This window comes from Triticum aestivum, chromosome 4B (assembly GCF_018294505.1).
Source record: "Triticum aestivum cultivar Chinese Spring chromosome 4B, IWGSC CS RefSeq v2.1, whole genome shotgun sequence".
In the NCBI taxonomy this organism is placed as follows: domain Eukaryota; kingdom Viridiplantae; phylum Streptophyta; class Magnoliopsida; order Poales; family Poaceae; genus Triticum; species Triticum aestivum.
In genome coordinates this window covers 576726429-576750585 of record NC_057804.1, presented here as the reverse complement: position 1 = coordinate 576750585, position 24157 = coordinate 576726429, and the positions used below count along the sequence as shown (strand labels likewise).

Genomic DNA, 24157 nt, shown 5'->3' with positions numbered 1-24157 from the left:
GAGGACGGAAATTTTGGACAGGTTGCCGCCAAGTCGCGCATCGTGTTTCAAAAGCTTAGATAACGAAGTCTCGGTGTGTAGCGACGACCATCTTTCGACAGGAAAACCCTTCCCGGAATTAAAGACACGGATCGAGGTCTTACAAAACTAATTATCGTGGGTGGCGGTGCTTCCGCCCTTGCGCCCCCGCTATCATCCATCGCGCTCAGCCCCCTCGTGAACATGTCCGGGGTTGCCGTCAACCCGCACAGCAATCCGCGCATCTAACCAAGGATCCCCGCGCCTCAAAGCCACACAAACAAAAAGGGCGCGCGACCGCACCGTGCGGGTCGAGTTACACCGTGAAAATAACCCCAGTGACGATGACTAGAAACAAAAACATGCAACCAAAAACATTCCCCGGCCACCATCAAGGTCAAAATCAAAATCAATAGCAGCAATAATAAACAAGCCAAAAACATGTACCGCTCCCGGTACAGCAGGGCCCGGTGTACCGCGGCCCGCTAATTAAACCTTGATTACCGTCGGGCAGCGGCTTAATCAAGGACGGGAATCTCGTGCTTTGCAGCTCGCCACGCCCTCTTTATTCTGTACGGTGCAGCGCACTGTTGATCGCTATATATAGATTATTAAGCTGCAAAGCGCGGTTCCACGTACAGATACGTATGGCGACACACGCAGGAGGCGCGCTTTTCGCTGGGAGAGACGCCGTACCTGCACCAGCACGGCAGCACGGGGCCTGCGTTTCTCTATTTGCTTGGTTAAGGAAGGTAGTTTCTGCGACACGGAGCACGCATCGCTAGGGCGTTAGATGTGGCGCGCTCAGTTCGCCACGCGCGCATGACGTTTCGCGCCATTTGTTTGTTCGTTCAGAAGCCCGGCTTTGGTAGGAGCACTGCACAAATTTTGCACCAGCCCCGGGCAGATTAAGCAAACCTTTTCACGTAGGCATGCATGATGTGTGTGTGTGTGTGCAGGCAATGTACAGTCATTAGTAGTGGCGAAATTAGTACAACCTGGGACGTGCCAAAAGGGGGCGGATTTACATTTACTACTGGAGTGGTGTCTGGTAACCTTGTTGAATGAAAATTTGTGTTATTATGGTGCGTGGTTGGCTACAGTGATTGCACACAGCACACGTAACGCCACCGGGTGGTGACATGGATAGCATAGCTGAGAGACAGGTAGACAGAGGGTGAGCGAGGAGTGGGCCCGTCGCCATCACCCGCACGCCCAAAACCGACTGAAGCGAAGCTGGAGTAGTGGCCTCCTCCACTCCCCGTTGCCACGTCTCCCCTTCTTCCTCCCGGGCCGCCTATATCTTCCCACCGATCCCTTACCCCCTCACCCTTCTTTCCTCCAACCTTTCCATACCATCTCCTTCTTTCCACCACCCTTCGCCTCACGAGCTCACTTCCGGTGAGGAACCGTCTCACCGTGCACGGGCTTCCTCTGCCTCGCGCCACTTTCTGCACTAGAACAGCGCATTGTTGGTGTGGTTGCTGTGTCCGTGTGTTGCTGCTGGAATGGAGAGGCGCGGGGACAAGGGGATGGCGGCGCGGGCGAGGCGCCACGTCGACCAGCCGTCCTTCTCGTCGTCGCTGCTCGACGCGATATACAGGTCCATGGAGGACGAACCGGGCCACGCCGCCGGGGACGCGGCGGCGACCAAGAAGAAGCAGCAGCAGCAGCAGCAGGAGGAGGCCCTGCACTACAGCTACTACTACAGGCCGTCGCTGGCCGGGAGCTACCGTGCGCGCGCGCCGGCCCCGGGGCCGCACGCCACCACGTCCAGCTCCTCCGAGTGCTCCAGCTACGGCGGCTTCTCCTCGTCCGAGGCCGAGTCGTCCAACCACCGCCGCCTGCGCCCCATCCGCACCACCGTGCCCGACGGCCAGCCCGCGCCCGCGCCGGAGAAGAAGGCCAAGAAGCAGCCGGCGGGGGCCTCCATCCGCGCCAAGCTCAGGGACCTCCGCAAGCCGGCCTCCCCCGGCGCCCGCCTCGCGGGCTTCCTCAACACCATCTTCGCCGGCAAGCGCGCCCCGCAGACGCCGCCCTCGGCCCGGACGGCGGCGGAGTACGCGTGCTCCTCGGCGTCGTCGTACTCGCGGTCATGCCTGAGCAAGACGCCGTCGACGCGCGGGCACGCCAACCGCACCGTGCGGTTCGTGGACAGCGACCGCGAGGCGCCGGCGACGGTGCCCGGGGCTGACCGCCGGAGGGTGCCGGTGGAGCAGATGCTGCTCCGGCGCATGGAGATGGAGAGCGACGAGGAGGACGACGAGGAGAGCAGCGACGCCAGCTCCGACCTGTTCGAGCTCGAGAACTTCGCCGCCGCCGCCGTGCCGCCGGGCGCGGGGTACCGGGACGAGCTGCCGGTGTACGAGACGACGAGGGTGGTGCTGAACCGCGGCATTGGGCACGCGCACGGGCACGGCCGGAGCGCCAGAGTCGTCTGACGTCGCTCGGACGATCGGACCGCGCGCGCGGTGACTGTAAAATGCAAATTAGTTAGCGAGATGGGAGGTGGAGTAAGCGTTTTATTACGTGCTCTCTCTTTTAACCTTTGGTGTTCTCTCTGAGATTTTCTTTGGTTTTGGGGCGTGGAGTGTACTCAGATGGTACTGTAATTTCTAGCCGCAGGAGATCAATCAGTAAAATGTTGTTCCTAGTGCCATTTCTCCTTTGCCCTCTGCTTTTCTACTAGTACTAAGAAAGTCTTGAATTCCTCGTGAAGTCTTGAATGCACTGACACCGGTCCGGTTGGAAGCAAATTTCTTGGACGAAACAAATCGGGGTACTTACTACTTAAAATTAGTCGAATACATATTGGCACGGATGAGTTGGATATTGACGACGTACGTTCCCATTTCATCGGCGGCAAGCGCACCACCGTGCGTATTCTACTACTAAGTGCGGGTACGATCTGCTAGGAGGCCAGCGTGAGATGGACAGGACGCAACAGCATGTAAAGACGAGGGAGTACAAGAGGAATGAGGAGGGGATTGAAAGTTGGGAGGCGGACGGTGAGGGTGGTGGGCGAAGACGGCGACGGTGAGCGATGGATTTGACGGGGATGCACACGCTTTGTCTGCTGCCCGCTAACATGCGAGCTCCTCCTAATCATTACCGGCATCATATCCCTACGGAATCATTCCTCTTCCTTTCTTTCTTTCTCTCACTCTCTCCGGCGCGCGAGGCCGGCCGCCACAGACGTCAGCTCCAGCACACCAGTGGCGAGTTACTAGTACACTAGCAGTGATCCCAGATGATGAGTCAGATTGATCGGTCTAAGCATGACACGTCTGCTTCGCCGGTCACGCACTCCTACTAATTTGGGGGCGAATCCGGGAAACAGGGCCTCAATCCTGGCTCGCCGTACGGTCTAAATCTTGCTAATTATGGCCGGCCATCGTCCATGGATTGTTGCTGAAGCAAGAAACTTAGGTGTGTTGGAGTAGGAGCTAGGCTGATCGATCGAGGCTTTGCATCAAACATGTCGATGCAAAATCCCCAACGGCTCCAAAGAGTCTACTGGATGGTAGAGCCTACTGGATGTTGGTCAATTATTTCGGCCACAGGAAAATCGATCAGGTTAGTAGCTGCTCGTGGTTCACTTTGCGCAGGTCGACCCATATTTTTAGCCCTGATCTATGCCACTCCAGGCTCTAGATGACTAGATCAGTATGCCACTCCTGAGTCCTGACCGAGGCCCTGTTTCCCGGGTTTTTCTTCTTGCTCTCTTTGAGACGACGTACGGCCAGCGATTTCGAAAGTGTGCCTGCCGCCATTGATTGATTGCGCCGTCCTTGTGATGTTGGGTCGATCGTGCAACCTCTCTTTATGTCTGTACGACCGCCGTGCGCGTACAGGGATCCCCATGTACCGCGCACTGTCGATCCGTGTCACTCACGCATACCCTCCTGAAAAGCCCGAAAAATCAAACCTAGCCGAGTTCGAAATCAGGAGCAACACATTAACTGGCCACTGTTCGGCGGTAGAAAGAATCTGCACAAAATGCAGTGGCGCCATTAAGGAAGAAAAGTAAAGAAATCAGCAGAGCATCAAAGACACTGCTGACACTGCTCCCTCCATAACTGGATTTACCGGCACGAGTAAAAACGAAAGAAACTACTACCGTTAGCAGTGTCTGAGCAGATTGATGTGATGTGATCCACCAGCTAGCTTAAATGCGACCAAATCTCATGCCCTGCTGCTTCCGTCCGGGTCCCTCGCCAGCTGATCATATGGATCACTCTCGATCTCCAAGCGTGGTGTCACCGCAAGCAATCATCCGATAGAATTATGCTCCAAATCTTACTTTCTATCCTGCCAAAGTGCCAATGATATGAGCTAATCTCCACCGCGGAAAAGGCGAAATGCTCGCGTACGTGCCCCCATTATTCTGGTGTTTTTCTTCCTCTTTGGCCGAGTTCCTTTCACCCTTTTCTGCCCCGGCTTGTGAGTGCCGTCAGTCAAAAGGAGGGTTTAGAGCCTCCCTTGCAATGCTCTCAACTGCGAGCCGACCTCGACGAGTATTAATTTAGTTTTGCTGCTTGTTCCATCAGCTTGATTCCCATACTTTTGGAGCATGGCCGTGCTGGACTTGGCACTAAGCAATAAAATAAAAATACCATCCCATTACCATAGTACGTGGACTATACTGTTTTTCCTTCTTAAACTTGCTGTACCGAGACTGTATTTGGCTTTACTACATGCGAGCTCCACTCTTTCTTTTCTTTTTCATTTCAAAAGCGCATCTGACAGAGACAGTGCATGGGCGTATGCAGCGTTGGTTGTAATTAAGTTCAGAACACATGCTATTTTCTCCAAACAAGGAAATATATGTCCAAATAGTACTCTAGGACTAGTAGCTGCAGGACTTTGCGTGCGGCCGGAAAGGATGACAAGACCGTAGCCAGTAGACTGATGGATATGGCGTGGACGAAATCATTTCAGATGCATATGTGAAAGGATTGAAATGCGTTTTGGACCACGAGACCCAAATTATGTGTGCTGCTGGCCCATGTATCTTTGGATACTCACGAATTGTACGCGCCCAATCAGTCAGATTACGACGCGATCGGAGGACCACCGCTCAGGCAGAGCCAATCTACACGCAGGATGCACGCATGGCGTACAAGACAATCCATGCTGGCTATGTAATATATTTCCGGCCAGCCATTCAAATTGTAGTGGCTGTGTCCTGTGCGTACCTTTGTGATGATGATGCAGAGGACGAGCCGTTCCATTTTAGCTAAAGATCCGGCCGTTCAAACTGATCAAAGATCGACGATGGCGATAGCTCCAAATCTCATTTCGGCCACTTGGTTGACGGTTTTGCTGCAGGTTAAACTGCTTTCTCTACACAAAACTTGCGTAGAAATTCGTCGGAACATGATGAATTCTCTATCGCATGATGCAGCTCGAAAAACATACGTGATGTACGATCGATGTGTGGAACTGTAGACTTAATTCAGACTGAGCACACAAAAGCTGTTGATCGATCCAAATCCAAAACCATGTGCTTGGAAACATGGATGCCTAGCTCCGGCCGGCGGAGTTGATTAGGAGTAGGATTGTAGGAGTCGTCTAAACCAATGTGTGGACTATATTGGCCTATGGCTATGGACCACAGCATCATTATAGGCTGGTAATTAAGCATCCAGAAAAGATAAAGGTCTGCAGTGCACTGCACTGCACTGCATGCACACACATTCTATTCTAGTATTAATCCCCTGAAATGTACGTGTGAGACAATAAGTTTTGGGGGAACCAGCACAACCCTCTAGGGGTGGCTTATCTCATTATATATAATGGATGTGATACAATACGTACATAAGTACAGAAGCTATACATAGTCTAACACCCTCCCTCAATCTTAGCCACTTTCTAAAGAACTGAGAAGGGTAAGATTGCGCCTACAAGCCTCAAACTGTGGTAGAGGTAAAGGCTTAGTGAAGATGTCTGCAAGTTGATCCTTAGATGAGATAAACTTGATCTGGAGTTGCTTCTGTGATACACGTTCCCGTACAAAGTGATAGTCAACTTCAATGTGTTTCGTTCGGGCATGAAATACTGGATTTGCAGAAAGGTATGTAGCACCGATGTTATCACACCAAAGAATAGGAGGCTGTGGTTGAGACAAACCCAACTCCTGAAGCAAAGACTGCACCCAAATAATCTCTGCAGTAGCATTAGCCACAGCCTTGTACTCAGCTTCAGTACTGCTACGTGACACAGTAGCCTGTTTCCGAGCACTCCAGGCGATCAAATTAGGGCCAAAGAATACTGCATAACCCCCCGTGGATCGCCTGTCATCTGGGCTACCAGCCCAATCTGCATCAGAGAAGGCCGAAAGGACCCGAGAGGAAGTCGGCCGAATATGCATACCAAATGTCAGGGTGAACTGAACATAACGAAGAATGCGTTTAACAGCAGCCCAATGAGTATCTCTGGGAGCCTGAAGATACTGACAAACCCTGTTAACAGCATAAGAGATATCTGGTCTCGTGATCGTCAAGTACTGAAGTCCACCAACAATGCTCCTGTACTCTGTGGCATCCGCAGGAGACAAAAGCTCACCATCAACAGCTGTTATCTTGTCGGTAGACGACATGGGTGTGGTGGTCGGTTTGCACTTCAGCATGCCCGCTCTTTGTAACAACTCCAAGGAGTACTTCTTCTGCGTAAGGACAAGACCAGTAGCACGAGAAGTGACCTCAACTCCAAGAAAGTAGTGAAGCTTCCCAAGATCTTTGACCGCAAAATCAGCACCAAGAGAGCAGACAAGAGCATCAGCAGCATACTGAGAAGAGCTGACAAGGATAATATCATCGACATATACCAAAAGATACATAGTGACTTCTGGCTTCTGTAGAAGAAATAATGAAGTGTCAGCAGTGGACGGCACAAACCCATGAGCACGAAGGGCAGAGGCAAGGCGGGCATGCCAGGCACGAGGAGCTTGCTTCAAACCATATAGTGCTTTGGAGAGACGACAGATATAGTCAGGACGATCAGGATCAGAGAAACCAGGCGGCTGTTTCATATAAACCTCTTCCTCCAAAAATCCATGTAGAAAAGCATTCTGCACATCAAGTTGACGAAGTGACCAACCACGAGAAACAGCAATGGAGAGAAGAAGCCGAATAGTGGTAGGCTTGACGACAGGACTGAAGGTGTCCTCATAGTCAAGACCATGGCGCTGCCGAAAACCGCGAGCAACAAGTCGCGCTTTGTAACGCTCAATAGATCCATCCGAATGCTTCTTCACTTTGAATACCCATTTTGAGTCAATAACATTTACCCGTGGTGGTGGAGGAACGAGAGTCCATGTCTTGTTACGAAGGAGAGCATGAAACTCCTGCTCCATAGCCTCTCGCCAATGTGGAATGCGCAGGGCAGCCTGATATGAGCGAGGCTCAGAAGATGGATCCGCAACAGCAGCAGCCAAACAAGCAGCCAACCAAGCAACCGTACCATCCTTACGTTCCTTAGGTTTGAAAATGCCACTGCGACTGCGTGTATGTGGTCGGGACACAGGAACCACCGAGGTCGACGGAGCAGCCTGCAACGGGCTGGAGGACGGCGACGTTGACGAGTCAGCCGGTGACGAGGAGCCAGACACAATAGCCTCGGGCTCGGTCGGCGAAGAAGGCCGGCCCACCGGCGAAACCGGCAGAGCAGACGAAGCAGCTGGCGACGCCGGCGTCACAGACCGGGCCGATGGCGAGCCCGGCATAGTGGGCCGTGGCGCGGCCGGTGTCGCGGGCCGATCCGCGGATGAAGGCGACGTGAGGACGGCGTCGCGGACCCGAGCTGCAGGCGAAGACGGCGTGACGGGCCGAGCCGCGGGCGAAGACGGCGTGACAGGCCGAGCCGCTGAAGACTCGGCGGCCGCTGGCGAAGAGGGCCGAGCCGCTGGAGACTCGGCGGTCGCTGGCGTAGCGGACCGAGCAGTGGAGATGCTCGGCGCGACGGGCTCTTCGGGTGACCATGCATGGGCACGCGAATCGATGCCATGCAACATAGGGCGATCGACGTGCCCATCAGAAGGCGGCGATGATGATGGTGAATCCTCCAACAGCTCCAAACGAGCCCCACGTCCGGTTCCTGCACCATGGTTAGGTAACAGCAAAGGAGAGTATGCAACATCATCAAATTGGTCAGAAGCAACAGAGGATGAATGCAGAGATGGTGGTTCGACAGTGGACACAGGAAGTTTGGCAAAGGGAAAAACATGCTCATCAAACACGACGTCCCGAGATATATAGACACGATTAGTGGGAACATGAAGACATTTGTAACCTTTATGAAGAGAGCTATAGCCAAGAAAAACACACTTCTTAGAACGAAACTCAAGCTTGCGCTTATTATATGGACGAAGATGCGGCCAGCAAGCACACCCAAATACCTTGAAAAAGGTATAATCAGGTTGTTCATTAAGGAGAACCTCAATGGGAGTCTTCATGTTTAAAACACGAGTGGGAGTACGGTTGATGAGAAAGCATGCAGTGGTGAAAGCATCACTCCAAAACCGAAACGGAACAGATGCATGGGCCAAAAGAGTAAGACCAGCTTCAACAATATGACGATGCTTACGTTCGACTGAACCATTCTGCTGATGTGTATGTGGACATGCTAAACGATGAGCTATCCCAAGCGACTGAAAGAAGGAGTTGAGGTTGCGATACTCGCCCCCCCAGTCCGACTGGACATGAACAATTTTGTGCTTGAGAAGACGTTCAACATGTTTTTGAAACTGAACAAAAATATCAAACACATCAGATTTGCGTTTAATAAGGTAAAGCCAGGTAAAGCGACTATAAGCATCAACGAAACTGATATAGTAATTATGACCACTGACAGAAGTCTGAGCAGGACCCCATACATCTGAAAACACAAGTTCTAAAGGATGTTTCACCTCACGACTGGACTCCGAAAAAGGAAGTTGATGACTCTTCCCCTGCTGACAAGCATCACACACTGCTACATCTTTATTACTAGACAAACTAGGAAGCTCATGACGACGCAAAATATGACGGACAATAGGTGTGGCCGGGTGACCAAGACGAGCATGCCACTGTGACGGAGAGACCCGAACTCCACTGAAAACACGGGCGACGCCAGGATGCTCCAGACGGTAGAGGCCCTGGCACAACCGCCCACTAAGAAGAATGTCCCTCGTGCCCCGATCCTTAATAAAAAGATCAAAAGGGTGAAATTCACAAAGCACATTATTATCACGTGTGAGTTTAGGAACTGAAAGAAGATTACGGGTCACAGATGGAACTCGAAGAACATTGCGAAGCTGAAGACTCCTATTGGCATGTCTAGTGAGAAGAGATGCTTGACCAATATGAGAGATGTGCATACCTGCTCCATTGGCGGTGTGGATCTTGTCGGAGCCATGATAGGGTTCACGAGTGTGAAGCTTCCCCATCTCGCTGGTCAGATGCTCTGTCGCCCCAGAGTCCATGTACCAGTGTGGATCGATGGAGTAGGACTGAGTGTGTCCCTGTTGCTTCTGCGGCGCGGGACGATCAGCCATGGCGACCTGACGGGCATTGTTGCGTGTATCTTTGCCGTCATTGCCAAGACCAAGGAAGCTTCGCTGGAAGCGCTTATGACACTTGGAGGCCCAGTGCCCATCGCGGCCACAAAGCTGGCACACACGTGGACCGCCAGCCCCCGGTAAGGTCGCAGTAGGTGGGGGGGCCGAGGCGGGCGACGGTGGCAGCCCCAAGGGAGACCGGGGTGATGAAGAAGAGCGGCCACCCTTGGTGGCGGCGTTGGCCGAGAGGGAGCCAGTGCCCCTGGAGCGGCGTGTCTCGACCCGTTGCTCAGTGAGAAGGAGCCGAGAGAAAACCTCGTGTGCCAGCATGGGTGTCGAGTTGCCCCGCTCGTTGATGATCTCGACTAAGGCATCATACTCCTCATCAAGACCATTGACAATAAACGAGTTGAACTCGGAGTCGGTGAGGGGCTGTCCAATGGAGGCCAATGTGTCGGCGAGGCCCTTGACCTTGTTGTAGAACTCAGTGGCAGTGGAGTCAAGCTTCTGACACTCTCCAAGCTGACGACGGAGTGCAGAGACACGAGCCTGGGACTGCGCTGCAAAGGTTCGCTCAAGGATGGTCCAGGCCTCATGAGACGTCTTCGCGAAGACAACAAGTCCGGCAACTGCCGGCGAGAGCGACCCCTGGATGGAGGAGAGGTTCGCCTGGTCCTGCCCCGTCCAGACGCGATGGGCCGGATTGTAGACCGGACCGTGCACGCTGTCTACCAGTGCGGGTGGGCAGGGAAGCGATCCGTCGACGTAGCCTAGCAGGTAGTGACTCCCCAAGAGCGGGAGAACCTGCGCACGCCAGAAGATGTAGTTGTCGGCGGAGAGCTTGATGGTGATGAGATGACCGAAGTGAAACGGCGGCGGCGAAGACGATCCCATCGAGGGGGCTGCCTGGGGTGCAAACACCATGGAGGCAGCCGGAGGCACCGAAGCCGATGCGGGAGGAGGCGGGACCGCAGCCAGGGCGGACGCCGCAAAGCTCGCGGCCGGGTCGGACGCCGCAAGGCCCGCGGCCGGGGCGGACGCCGCCAACCCCGCCAGCGGGGCGGTGTGATCCGCTTGCGGCAGGAGCGGCGGGACGACGCCCGCGGAGTCCGCAACGGACGGCGGTGCCGCGGTGTGGACCACGAGGTCGCGCCCAAGCGAGGGCGCCGGCGGCGTGGAGTAGACGGAGCCGATGCTCCTGGTCCCGATCGGAGCCGGAACGGCGACGGCATCGAGCGGGAGGTTGAGCAGAGCCGCAAGAGAGGCCGGGAGGAACCCCGCAGCAGTGGAACCGGTGGTGGCGGCGCTCGAGATGGCGGCGGTGAAGGCGGCGGCGGCGGCGGCGGCGGTGCTGGTATTAGAGTTTGGAAGCGGAAGCGATCGTAACCTAGCGTGATACCATGTGAGACAATAAGTTTTGGGGGAACCAGCACAACCCTCTAGGGGTGGCTTATCTCATTATATATAATGGATGTGATACAATACGTACATAAATACAGAAGCTATACATAGTCTAACAGTACGTACGGCGTCATCTATCTAGTGTCTCTCAAAATGGACAGACTCCCGCAGCTATATGCAGTGCCTGTCAGCAGGCTATAACACATAGAGGGACAAAGATCTTGAGAGCTGTTGAGGAAAGCAACTCGGGCCCCTACACAAAGGCTAGCTATCACTGTATCTTACCAGTAGACTATATCTCAAAAGAAGCTTAGGCCTTATCTAGACTCTAATAATGTGATGTGAGGTACTGGAGTACGTCAGGAGATGGTAATTAAGAAAAAGAAATTTTTGGGCACTTGGAACTAAGAAAGAACATAGCAGTAGGAGTTTTAGGAGTGCTGGAAGGTGACGGCGTGATCAATTAACTAAAGATCCAGGTTTTACTTGCCCACATCAGGAGTTGACCCTTGCTTTTTAGCTTCTCCAGCCACTAATCAGGCATGATTGTTCGTTAATTAATCAGTCCTATGATAGTACTGTCCAGTAGCTCAAGCTTAATAACTCGTTGGTGATGGGGAAAGGATGCATGTTTGCTCAAAAGTAGAAGGCTAACATATTGATCCTCTAGCATAAACCTAATACTAGCTAGCTCATTCTTTTGAGTTTTGTTATCGTTATGTGGTGGGGCGGCGTGAGGTGGGTAGCATCATCTAAGCTAGAAATGCATAGAGATACAAACCTAGAACACCTAAGACAATTGTCTAATTTATCTGCAAAATTTTGCAACTAACTCTGAAGTGCCTGCTTTGTCCTGAAATCCACTAGCCTCGATCGAAAAGGATAATGAATCAAAATCACTGTGGTGTCTTAAAGCTGCTTGACCTAGGGGCTGTCAAATGTCTCAAAAGAAACCTGACTTTTGGTGAGCTTGACAAAACACACTTAAGGAGAGTGAGCAGTGATCAGATAGGCAATTATTTTCCCCATCGTTTTGTTGCACGCAGCGCGCATGAACACTAAGGTGGTCATCATTTAGTTTTCAACGGATGTGGAGGCAAAATCTATGCATGAAAAATATGTTCAAATACGATCCAACCCAACTAAAAAAATACGAATCCAACAATATGATTATTTATGACATACATTAACATTTTATTAATTAAATATATGATTAAAATTTGACACAAAATATAAAGGGACAAATAAACCAGGAGGTAGTAGCATCTAAGCTAGAAATGCATAGAGATACAAACCTAGAACACCTAAAACAATTGTCTATCTGTAAATTTATGCCACTAACTCTGATGTGCCCGCTCTGTCTTGAAATCCACTAGCCTCGAAACGGATAACGAATCAAAATTACTGTAGTTTCTTAAAGCTGCTTGACCTGCTAGGGGCTGTCAAATGTCTCAAAAGAAACCTGACTTTTGTGAGTTTGACAAAATGCACGCATGTAGCGAGTGAACAGCGATTAGATGGGCAATTATTTTTCCTGCGTCGTTTTGCTGCACGCATGCAGCGCGCGGGAACACCAGCTACGAAAGTGGTTGGCAGCAAGTTTTGAAAAGATGTGGAGGCAAATTAAGATCTGTGCATGGACCGTAGAGACTTAAATCTTCACATGGACAGTACTGTAGTTTATGTCTACACGGACGGACGGACGTGCGTGCGTGCTCACTGTTCACATGCATGCAGGCCCACGAGACGAGAGCGTGCGGGCTATGAGTATGAGCGCGGCACATGCAGAGTTTGACATTTACACTAGCCGCCGCACACTATTTTCGACTTCTTGTCAAGATCGGCGCACGCCGAGCAGACATATCGAGAGGAAAATGAACTCACAAAGAACATTTGAAAAAGGACCAGTGATGAATTATCTGCGCGGGCCGCGCGTGCGTCCGGCAGTAGCACGTACGGTAACAAGCAGCAACGAAATGTAACTGTTACCGATCGGGCGCCCAATCTCGTGAATCAGAGAGGTAAAAATAAGAGCGTGCACTGAAGAAGAAAGCCAGGTCGATCCCGCCGGTCGACGATCGATCAAAAGACGTTAGAACTTGCATGGCGGGCCGGCGGGGCACCGATCCCGAGGCACGGACCTGACAAAGACGTCCATACGCCACAGGAGTACACGCACAGGGCCCAGCCACGCATGCAGGGGAATCGTGTACAGCACAGTGTCACGCGAGTCGTGAGCCGGAAGATTGATCGATCGCCGCCGCAGCTTTCGCTCCGATCGATCAAAAGGAGCACCGCTGCACGCACACACGAGAGCCAAAGCTCGATTTGGGGGCTCGCGCGCGCCAAAGCTCTCGTCTCGTCTCGTGCGGACGGCCGGCCGGTGGTGGGATCGGCCCGATCGGATCGGATCGGATTCGATCGTGCTGCTCCCACCATCACGGCCGGTGCGGTCAGGTCCGGTCCGGTCCGATCCAGCTCGGCTTTTATTGTTGGAAGCTGCGCGACCGCGACGCAGGAACCAAGAAACAAAAGGGAAAGCTTCAAGAAAAAAAAAAGAGGGAAAGCGGCGCTCCGGCCTCAGGATGACAGGTGGGGCCTCCGCTTTGCCGCGTGCAGCGAGGATGTAGTGTGCGATAGGACCATGCATGCATGCCGGCTTGGCCGCCTCAAAAGCCTCGTGCTCGTGGGTATTCTGCGGTACGGGCTAGCGTAGTAACTTTTCTTTTCTGGCTGGAACGGATGGGTGAGAATGTTTTTCCTTTGCCTTTTCTGCTTTGAAGTATGGAGGCTTTGTTTCGTCTCGGGATGATGGCCGATCGTGGTGGCCTCTGCCACCCTGCCTGCCACGCGCGATCGCCTCCCTCCCCGCCCCACGTGCGACTACATGCAACGCAACTCGAGTGCCACGCGGGTACACAACACACGTACTCCTGGTACGTACTCACCCGTTTCATCGACTTTGGTCGTAGCGTCAGCAATGGAGTATGGAGTATGTGTGTGAATAGTGTACAACAACTAGTACTACTCTCTCGTAATTAGCTAGAGTCCTGGCTTGACAGTGCCGCATGAATGCTGCACGTACGTCTACTGCTGCTGCCTGCTGCCGCAGTGATTGCGAGCGATCCGCCCGAATCGAGCGTAGAGGTACGGGCCAGGTTCAAAAACTGCGACGTGCGCGCCCTTTTGGCCAACAGGAATCACGGGCCATGCATGCAGGTGCAGGTGCAGGTACGTACTACACGCGTTCAATGGCTGCACCGCCGCATGCATCCATCGTGCAGATTCACATCCACTAGCCGAGGTTCCCGACAGTTTTCAGATTGGCGGCCTCGAGCAGAAGGGGGGCGTAGCGTACTGCGTACATGCACAAATTGGGATCTAAATTCAAGCCACAACTTTAGAACAAAGAAAAGAACTAACAGAGATAGCGTTGAACTGTAGCATGTTCAATTGTGAACGGAACGGCATGCTACTAGCAGCCGCCTAGCTAGCACCATTCAAATACAGATTTGTGTGTTTTTTCTTGAGCTGTGTGTCAAATTGTCATATTTTCTTTTGGCGTATGTTGAATTGTACTTTATTTTGCTTTGTTGCATTGTTGAACTGGTGATGAAATTGTGCTATAAAATGGACATGCACAGATTTGCATTTTTTTTGAAGGACTAGTAATGGCTGGTGTTTCATTGATCATAAGCAGGGAGCAGTTGACAAAGTGATAAAGGTGAAGATCCGAAGATCAAGGAAAGTAAGAAGAAGAAGAAGAAAAGAACATAGTGCCCCCAGGCACAAGCCGCTAGCCTACTCTCCCGACGGGTCCCCGAAGGGGCTCTGCACTGATTTGATGCCGGCTTGTTGCCAGAGGCTTAGCCCTCTTCTGATCTCGTTGAGAATGTCTTCCACCTTGGCCTCCTTTGCCCTAAATGTGCGGTGGTTCCTCTCCTGCCATATCTGCCAAAGGGCAAGCATTCACTAGTAGAAAAAGGACCTAATATGAGACACATTAGTGCCGGTTTGGTTTTGAGCCGGCACTAATGTGTCCAATAGTACCGGTTCCAACGGCTAGCCGGCCATTCTCATTAGTACCGGTTCGTGGCGAACCTATAGTACCGGTTCGTGCCACGAACCGGTACTAAAGAGGGTGGTGGCAGGGTGTTGTCAGTCTGGGGCCCGTCCAGCACCTTTAGTACCGGTTCATAGCACGAACCGGTACTAAAGGTCGACGTACATAAACCCTTCGTTCCCCCGAGCCACTCTGTTCTTCCCCTTTCCCCTCACTTTGTTCTTCCCCCTCTCTCCTCGAGCTCCTCACAAATTTTGCCCAAAATTTGTCAAGATTTGAAGGCCCTCATCCATTCAAATGATCACAAAGGTTAGCAACTTTGTCCTTTCAACTCTCATTGCTAGATTAGCTCTTGCAATGCTTTGTATAGTGATTAATTTGGGAGGAATAATTATATTTGCTAGTATTTGATTTATATGCAATTTGAGCACAAAAATAACACTTAGTTTGCATATGTAGGTGTGGTTTACTTAGTGCCTTCTAAATCTCCGTCGTAACCACCGTCAGTCGCCCGCACCGTCCCGTCGCCGGCACCACCTTCTGGTGAGGCTCTTGTTCATGAATGTTTTACATTACCAAATTGATGTTTATGTGATTTGGATATATAGTTACTCGTATAATTATCTTACCCGTACGTTGTTTGTTATACATGGTGCCATGGTTTTGATATCCGTCCCCGTCGGCCCTCGTCCTTGTTATGATTTGGATGTGGTATATTCTCTTTTAGAACAAGTTGTTGCATTTCGTGTTTATGACAAATTATGCCCATCAAGTTGACATAGATATTTTTATCTAGGAGGTATGTGAACCGGAAATTCCAACCGACCCTATTGTCGAGAGGTTAAATTTAGTTGAAAGAGAAAACGAGTATCTGAAAGAAAAATTGAAAAGAATTGAGGGGGAGAAGATGGAATTAGAGTTGCATGTTGCCGATGTCGTCGATGATCACAAGATCAAGATGAAGAAAATGAGGTTGAAGATTAGAAAGATTAGAAAATATGCCATTGATAGTGTGGCTTGGTATCATTATGTTGTTGGATCAATTGTTACCTTAATTGCGATCTTCAACGCATTTGTTGTTGCATTTAAATTCTTTAGCTAGAGAGTTATTTGTATGTTGCATTTAATTAAGTGTTGTATATGAACTTTATGTATGAACTTTATGTATGAACTTGTATTAATTTGGTCTATTCGGTATTGTGTAATGAAGATGAGCCGACAATGGATGTATGATGACAGATGTTCTCCCGAGTTCATTAATGGCGTGCATACTTTTCTGCTTGCCGGTGAGGCAAACAAGCAGGCGGATGGTTTTATGCCTTGTCCATGTGCTGGCTGTAAGAATGGTCACAGTTACTCTACGTCAAGAACCATTCACGTCCACCTATTTGAGTCCGGTTTCATGCCCCACTATAATGTTTGGACCAAGCACGGATAAATAGGGGTTATGATGGAAGACAATGAAGAAGAAGAGGACGACGACGGCTATCCTGGCCATGGGTTCCCTGAATACGATGATACAACAATAGGGGAAGAAGCTGAGCCGGCAATGCAGAAAGAAGCTGAAGAAGAGGCATCAGATGAGCCCGCTGATGATCTAGGTCGGGCCATTGCCGATGTAAAGAGAAACTGCGCAAGTGATCTGGAGAGGACGAAGTTGCAGTGCATGTTAGAGGATCACAAGAAATTGTTGTACCCGAATTGCGAAGCTGACAAAAAAAAGTTGGGCACCACACTTGAATTGCTGCAATGGAAGGCAGAGAATGGTGTATCTGACAAGGGATTTGGAAAGTTGCTGGTAATGATAAAGAATATGCTTCCAAAGGACAACGAATTGCCCGAGAGTACTTATGAAGCAAAGAAGGCTGTCTGCCCTCTAGGGTTAGAGGTGCAAAAGATACATGCATGCCCTAATGACTGCATCCTCTATCGCGGTGAGTACGAGGATTTGAATGCTTGCCCGATATGCGGTGCATTGCGTTATAAGACCAGTCGCGATGACCTTGGTGATGTCGAGGGTGAGCGCCCCAGGAAGAAGATTCCTGCCAAGGTGATGTGGTATGCTCCTATAATACCATGGTTGAAACGTTTGTTCCAAAACAAAGAGCATGCGAAGGCGATGCGGTGGCACGCAGAAGACCATAAGAAAGACGGAAATTTGAGAGTACCCGCTGACGGTTCGCAGTGGATAAAAATTGAGAGAAAGTACTGGGAGGAGTTTGCAGGTGACCCAAGGAACGTATGGTTTGGTCTAAGCGCAGATGGCATTAATCCTTTTGGGGAGCAGAGCAGCAACCATAGCACGTGGTCTGTGACTCTATGTTTGTATAACCTTCCTCCTTGATTGTGCATGAAGAGGAAGTTCATTATGATGCCAGTGCTCATCCAAGGCCCTAAGCAACCCGGCAACGACATTGATGTGTACCTAAGGCCATTAGTTGAAAAACTCTTACAACTGTGGAATGGAACAGGTGTACGTGCGTGGGATGAGCACATGAGGGAAGAATTTGACCTAAAGGTGTTGTTGTTCGTGACCATCAATGATTGGCCTGCTCTCAGTAACCTTTCAGGACAGACAAACAAGGGATACCGCGGATGCACGCACTGTTTGGATGATACCGACAGTATATAGTTGAATAGTTGTAAGAAGAATGTGTACCTGGGACATCGTCGATTTCTTCCGAGAAGGCATCCCATAAGAAAGAAAGGCAAGCATTTCAAAGGTGAGGCGGATCACTGGACGAAGCCTCGCCACCGTACTGGTGCTGATGTACATGATATGGTCAAGGATTTAAAGGTAATCTTTGGAAAGGGTCCTGGCGGACAACCTGTTTCGAAGGACGCTGACGGACGCGCACCCATGTGGAAGAAGAAATCTATATTTTGGGACCTGCCATATTGGAAAGACCTAGAGGTCCGCTCCGCAATCGATGTGATGCACGTGACGAAGAATCTTTGCGTGACCCTGCTTGGCTTTTTGGGCGTGTATGGGAAGACAAAAGATACACCAGAGGCACGGGAGGACCAGCAACGTATGCACGGAAAAGACGACATACATCAGGGTCAGGCCAGCTACGCTCTTACCAAAGAAGAGAAGGAAATCTTCTTCGAATGCCTGCTCAGCATGAAAGTACCGTCTGGCTTCTCGTCGAATATAAAGGGAATAATAAATATGGCAGAGAAAAAGTTCCAGAACCTAAAGTCTCATGACTGCCACGTGATTATGACGCAACTCCTTCCGGTTGCATTGAGGGGGCTTCTACCGGAAAACGTTCGATTGGCCATTGTGAAGCTATGTGCATTCCTCAATGCAATCTCTCAGAAGGTAATCGATCCAGAAATCATACCAAGGTTACAGAATGATTTGGTGCAATGTCTTGTCAGTTTCGAGTTGGTGTTCCCACTATCCTTCTTCAACATCATGACGCACGTCCTAGTTCATCTTTGCGAAGAGATTAACGTTTTGGGTCCTGTATTTCTACACAATATGTTCCCCTTTGAAAGGTTCATGGGAGTCTTGAAGAAATATGTTCATAACCGTGCTAGGCCAGAAGGAAGCATCTCGAAGGGCCATGAAAATGAGGAGGTCATTGAGTTTTGTATTGACTTTATTCCTGACCTTAAGCCGATTGGTGTTCCTGAATCGCGGCATAAGGGCAGACTGGAAGGAAAAGGCACGCTAGGAGGGCATCAAATAATATGTATGGACGGGCATTCTCTCACTGAAGCACACTACACAGTTCTACAGAATTCCGCCTTGGTGGCTCCGTATATGGAGGAACACAAGAATTTTCTATAGTCCAAACACCCGGAGAAGTCTGACGACTGGATTACACGCGAACAAACGAGGACTTTCACCGGTTGGTTGCAGAAACGTGCCCTGAATGATGGCGATATTCAAAATGACCTGTACTCGCAGTCCCAGTTACCATCTTCGAATATAATGACTTTCAAAGGGTACCAGATAAATGGGAATACATTTTACATGATCGCCCAAGATAAGAAGAGCACCAACCAAAACAGTGGTGTCCGCTTTGATGCAACAACCAACACGGGAAAGGAAACATATTATGGTTACATAGAGGACATATGGGAACTTAACTATGGATCAGGTGATTTGAAGGTCCCTTTGTTTCGGTGCAAATGGGTCAATATGACACGAGGCGGGGTAACGGAAGACCCGCAGTATGGAATGACAACAGTGGATCTCAACAATCTTGCGTATGCAGACGAACCATTTGTCCTAGCCAATGATGTGGCGCAGGTTTTTTATGTGAAAGACATGTCTACTAGGCCGAGAAAAAGAAAAGATAAGGAAGCGAATGGATCATACGACGAGCCAAAGCGCCACATAGTTCTTTCAGGAAAAAGAAACATTATGGGAGTGGATGACAAGACAGACATGTCAGAAGATTATGAAAAGTTTGATGAAATTGCTCCATTCACAGTGAATATTGACCCGACCATCCAGTTAAATGATGAAGATTTTCCCTCGCTACGGCGCAAAGGGACACACGAGAAGAAAAAGTTTCACACCCAAAGATCTGGGATGTGATCGGCTTCACTATCATCACTTTCTTCTGTGTTTCACACCCAGGAGGGAATGTCTGTAATAGTTAGGGTAGTTAATTATGTGTTTTGGCATTTGAAACGCGAAGAAATTTTATGTGCAAACAAATTCTTTTTCATGCATTTACTGATTTTTTTCCAGCTAAATGACCCTGAAATTGAAAAGCATTTGAAATGAACTCAGAAAAGGTTGGAAGTTGGCATGGTATCATAATTTCATACAAATAGCATGTGCAAAAAAGTAGAGAGGGTTACGGCAAAAACTGGATACACTTCGTGTACAAAATGGACAATCTTTTTCGAAGTATCAGGGTTTCCGACGAAAACTGAAAAGTTACAAAGGCATTTCATTTTTTAAATAACCTAAGCATTACCAAACTGAATATAATGATAAAACACACTAATATTAAACATAAGAAAAAAGAATCACTGAAAAATCTTTTTCCAAAGTTAAGTTATTCACAAACTAGTGATTCACACAAATTTCAAATAATTCAAAATTTAAACTATTCAAATTTGAAAACTACCGGCACTAAGAGATCAAAGTTTGTAAATTTTTGTACCCAAAGCAAAAATATTCACAAAGAAACTCTAAATACAGCAAAAAACAACTCAAAAATAAATAAAACAAATAAAAAAGCAAAAAAAAAAGCCCGCCTACTGGGCCAAAGCGGCCTGCATACGACTAGAAACTCAACCTTTTGTTGGGCCAGGATGCAGGCCCGCAAAGGTCCAGTAGGCCCACATGGCAGCAATGAATTGGTAGGCCCAGTAGGCCTGCATAGGAGAGGAGCTCGAGAGAGCTACCGCACTGGGGCTTATAAACCAGTGCGCACTACAAGAAATCTGTTGATTCATGACGGATTTTGCATGACGTTTTTGAAATCTATCATGAATGGCCCGGTACAGCCCCGCAAGCCCGCTAAAGCCCGCCAAAGCCCACCTAACCAGGTATAAAAACCAAACCCTAAGTGCCTCCTCCTCGGCCCCCTCCTCTCTTTGTCTCTCCTTTCGTCGCAGCCCCCCACCCGATTCCCCATCTTCTCACCCACATCGCCGCCACCCACCACCACATCGCCTCCTCCCACTGCTCGTCGCCAGCCCTTTGCCTCCTCTCACCTTGCAGCTCCGGCATCTGCTAGATCCGCCGCAACCCCCACCAATCCATCTCTCACACACCCATCTCTGCCTCTCCTGCGAATCGTCGCGCCGCCACCAACATCCGCCGATTCCGGCGACATCCACCACCGTGCTGCACGCTCCACCGTGCTGCACGCTCACGAGCTCGTCTCTGACCCATCCGCCCTCCAGCCCGGCTGGATCCACCGCTCCCAGCCCCCTGCGCTCGCACTCAACCCCTAGCCCATGTCTAGGGTTTCGGCTGCGGCGGCGCGTCCGTCCCTGGCACGTCTCCAGCAGCACCACTCCGTCGTGCATCACGCCCCCTCGCGCCTCTCCGCCTCAACCTAGTTCAGTGCGCTCGGCTGTGTTGGGCTGGACGGGGGCGACCCCGACCCCCTCTTCCGCGTCTCCGGCGCAGCGGGGCGTCCTGTGGCAACCTCCTCTGTCACACGAAATGGTGTCTGACCTGCACTGCAACCACTTCATTGCTTACAAAGGTCTCCGGTGAGCACTGCGACCTCTACCTCCCTCTTCTTGACTCAGCTTGATTTTGTATCTTTCCTCTCAAGAACTGATGATTCAATATTTATAAACTTTAATCCCTCTGTTGTAGAATTTACAGTCTAGTAGCAAGTTAGGCTCATAGTCAGTAAACTGTTTGATGCTTTCCTGATTTGATTAAAATGGCTTGCAATCAGGTAGATGTAGTTTTATTTGTCCATACTTTTTTATCTGTATTCTGTGAAAGTAAACTCCAGAGTGCAAAATTGTATTTGTTGTGCATTTTGTATCTTTCCAGAACCAAAAGAGATGAATTGAACCTCTTCTTACCTCCTAATAAAAGGCAATGTGCAAAACTGTATGTGCTGTACATTTTTGTATCTTTCCAGAACCAAAAGAGATGTAGAATTGAACCTCCTCTTACTGCCTGATAAAAGGGAGTGTAGTACTGGTTCAATCACTTCAGAATGCTTCTTGATATATCAGGAAAAGCGAGTTATCCACTTCATGAATTACTGGATGTTGCTTTACATTCTACAGTAGCCTTTTTGTCTTTCTCTATTGTGGAATCAGTGTTCCTTGTCTGACATATTCTCTACTAATGTAAAGTGTATATATTAATGCAGTATTATTATGCTTGTTATGATATCTTAAGCACTGTTCCTGGCTCAGGTCTCCACTTGATCAGTGATGAAGGTTGATGATTACAACTGAACGACTGAATCAGTCCACTGGTAGAATTAAAGATAGCTGAAGAACTATGCTGGAGACAAAAGAACTTGGTGTGTCAATTCTTTAGGACCTTCATCAGCAAGGACAGTCACTACTGCATGCTCACACTACAGTACATAGTCAATCATAACTACTTTATAATAGTTTAGATATACTTCCCTGAAATGTTATGTGAACCATCGTGCTCTTCTATTCATCATTACTTCCAGCTTGGTTGTTATTTCTTGTGGTACTGGTAGAGATCAGATTGCCATAGCCCATTATATAAGTTCTAGGTTTGATTGATTTCCTCTACCAATTCTAAATATAATAATCAAAATTTGCATTTGTTTAATGCAGGATCTGTTATCAAAATCGAGAGTTAGTGGTACAAGTTTATTAAATCATGTTAAGTGCAGTGTAACTTTGAAAGTGTCTCCACCTTGAACATTTCATTTATTCTTGTTTTCTCCACCAGTAATAGGTACTATTTATAATCTGCTTCCTCAATTCCGAAATAATTCAATTTGATCTAGTTTATAAGAAGCTATATCAACATCTACACCACATATTTAGTTTCATTAGATTCATTGTAAAATACATTTTTGTAAAAAAGAGGTCACTTGGCTGTTCTTGATACTGTAGTATACCTATTATGTCTGTTCTCACACGTAGATAGGTGTATTTGTTTACATAAGAAAAATGACACCAAGTTAGTTCAGGATCATGGTTTAGGAAAAAAAGTGTGCACTATGGTAGAAAGAAGTACAGTTTTGTTGCAAGTAGTTTTCTAGAAACAATAACTTATCTTGTTCCCCTATCCCTTTATTATTTGTCAACACCCCTCTGAACTTTGAGATTATAATTTTTCAAAGGTACCTATAGTTGCACAACAAGGTGGAGCTCCTCAGCACTTTGGCATGGGTAAGCTCCTATGCCCTTCAGGATGATTTGAACTATTTGACACTAGGGTACTCGTGATTAGTCATCGATGTTGTGTTGCTGCAATGAAACAATATTGTTGATTAATGAAAGACAAGGAATCCTGGCATAACTCTTTAAGTATATAGGCCTCACGAGTGAGGTTGAGGTTCAAACCACGTGAAATAAAAATGATGGCTTAGATGATAATAACTACTATTTATGTTGTTGTAATCAGCTTGCCATTTGGTAACAGAAGCATATTGTTTGTTACAGGTTTACTTGGTGGTCAGAGCCAAAAAGGAAGTTGGAGGTGTAGGCATGAACTTGATGATTAAGAGGGTCTGTACAATCTTGTATATTTGTTGATGTAATCTGGTGTAATTATTCCTGAGGGCATGTGATCTGGTTGGATGTATTATTGGCCACATTTTAAAAAGGCTTTACTCAGTGAAATAATTGAATAGAAATTTGTGAAATGCTTTAAATTATGGGCCTATTCAATAGAAATTAATTGTTTTCTAAAAGCTTGTTTGACTATGTATAATGGGTGGTGTTGTAACTCGTTGGATGGAAATCATGGTTGGACTAAAATAAATGGTCTAAACTATCAAAATAAAAATGCGGATGCCACGTCACATCCACGCTGGTGCCATGTAGATGCCACGTCAAGCCCTTTTTGTACAACGTCATCTCAATCCATGACGGACTAATCTGTCATAGAGGACCGGGCCTGGGCGGGCCTAGGGACTGATCGGTGACGGCCAGGATCCGTCATGGTGGTACAGTTGTAAAATTATGACGCGATATACATGACGGATTATAAATCCGTCACGGACAACCCTCCCTGACGGTTTTGCACTATTCCATGACAGACTGTATCCGTCATGGATTAACAAGATTCTTGTAGTGGCGGTAGCCCTTCGACTAGCGAGGTGGGACTAAACTTGCCGCACCGCACTGCGCCAGCGCACCCCCTTTAGTACCGGGTGGTGGCACCAACCGGTACTAAAGGGAGGGCCTTTAGTACCGGTTGGAGCCACCACCCGGTACTAAAGGGGGTGAACTTCCCGCCGCTTGGCCTGGCCAAAACAGACCTTTAGTACCGGTTGGTGGCTCCAACCGGTACTAAAGGTCCATCCTATATATACAACACTTGAAAAAATTTCAGTTTCCCTCTGTTCTTCCCTCTATTTCCTCCCTCCGTCACGCCGCCCTGCCCCGATCGTCGCCGCCCCCGCCCCTCGTCGCCGACCCTGGCCGTCCCCGCCCCTCGTCGCTGCCCCCGTCGACGTCGCCACCCTGGCCGTCCC

At 49.2% G+C, this 24157-nt stretch overlaps 1 protein-coding gene across 1 annotated transcript; it reads left to right on the top strand.

Moving 5' to 3' along the window:
• Window positions 1-1281: 1281 nt before the first annotated feature.
• Window positions 1282-2677, top strand: LOC123093359 (protein BIG GRAIN 1). The gene has a single exon (XM_044515309.1). It carries the CDS (start codon window positions 1527-1529, stop codon window positions 2457-2459), a length of 933 nt encoding a protein of 310 aa, XP_044371244.1. The 5' UTR covers window positions 1282-1526; the 3' UTR covers window positions 2460-2677.
• Window positions 2678-24157: the final 21480 nt, after the last annotated feature.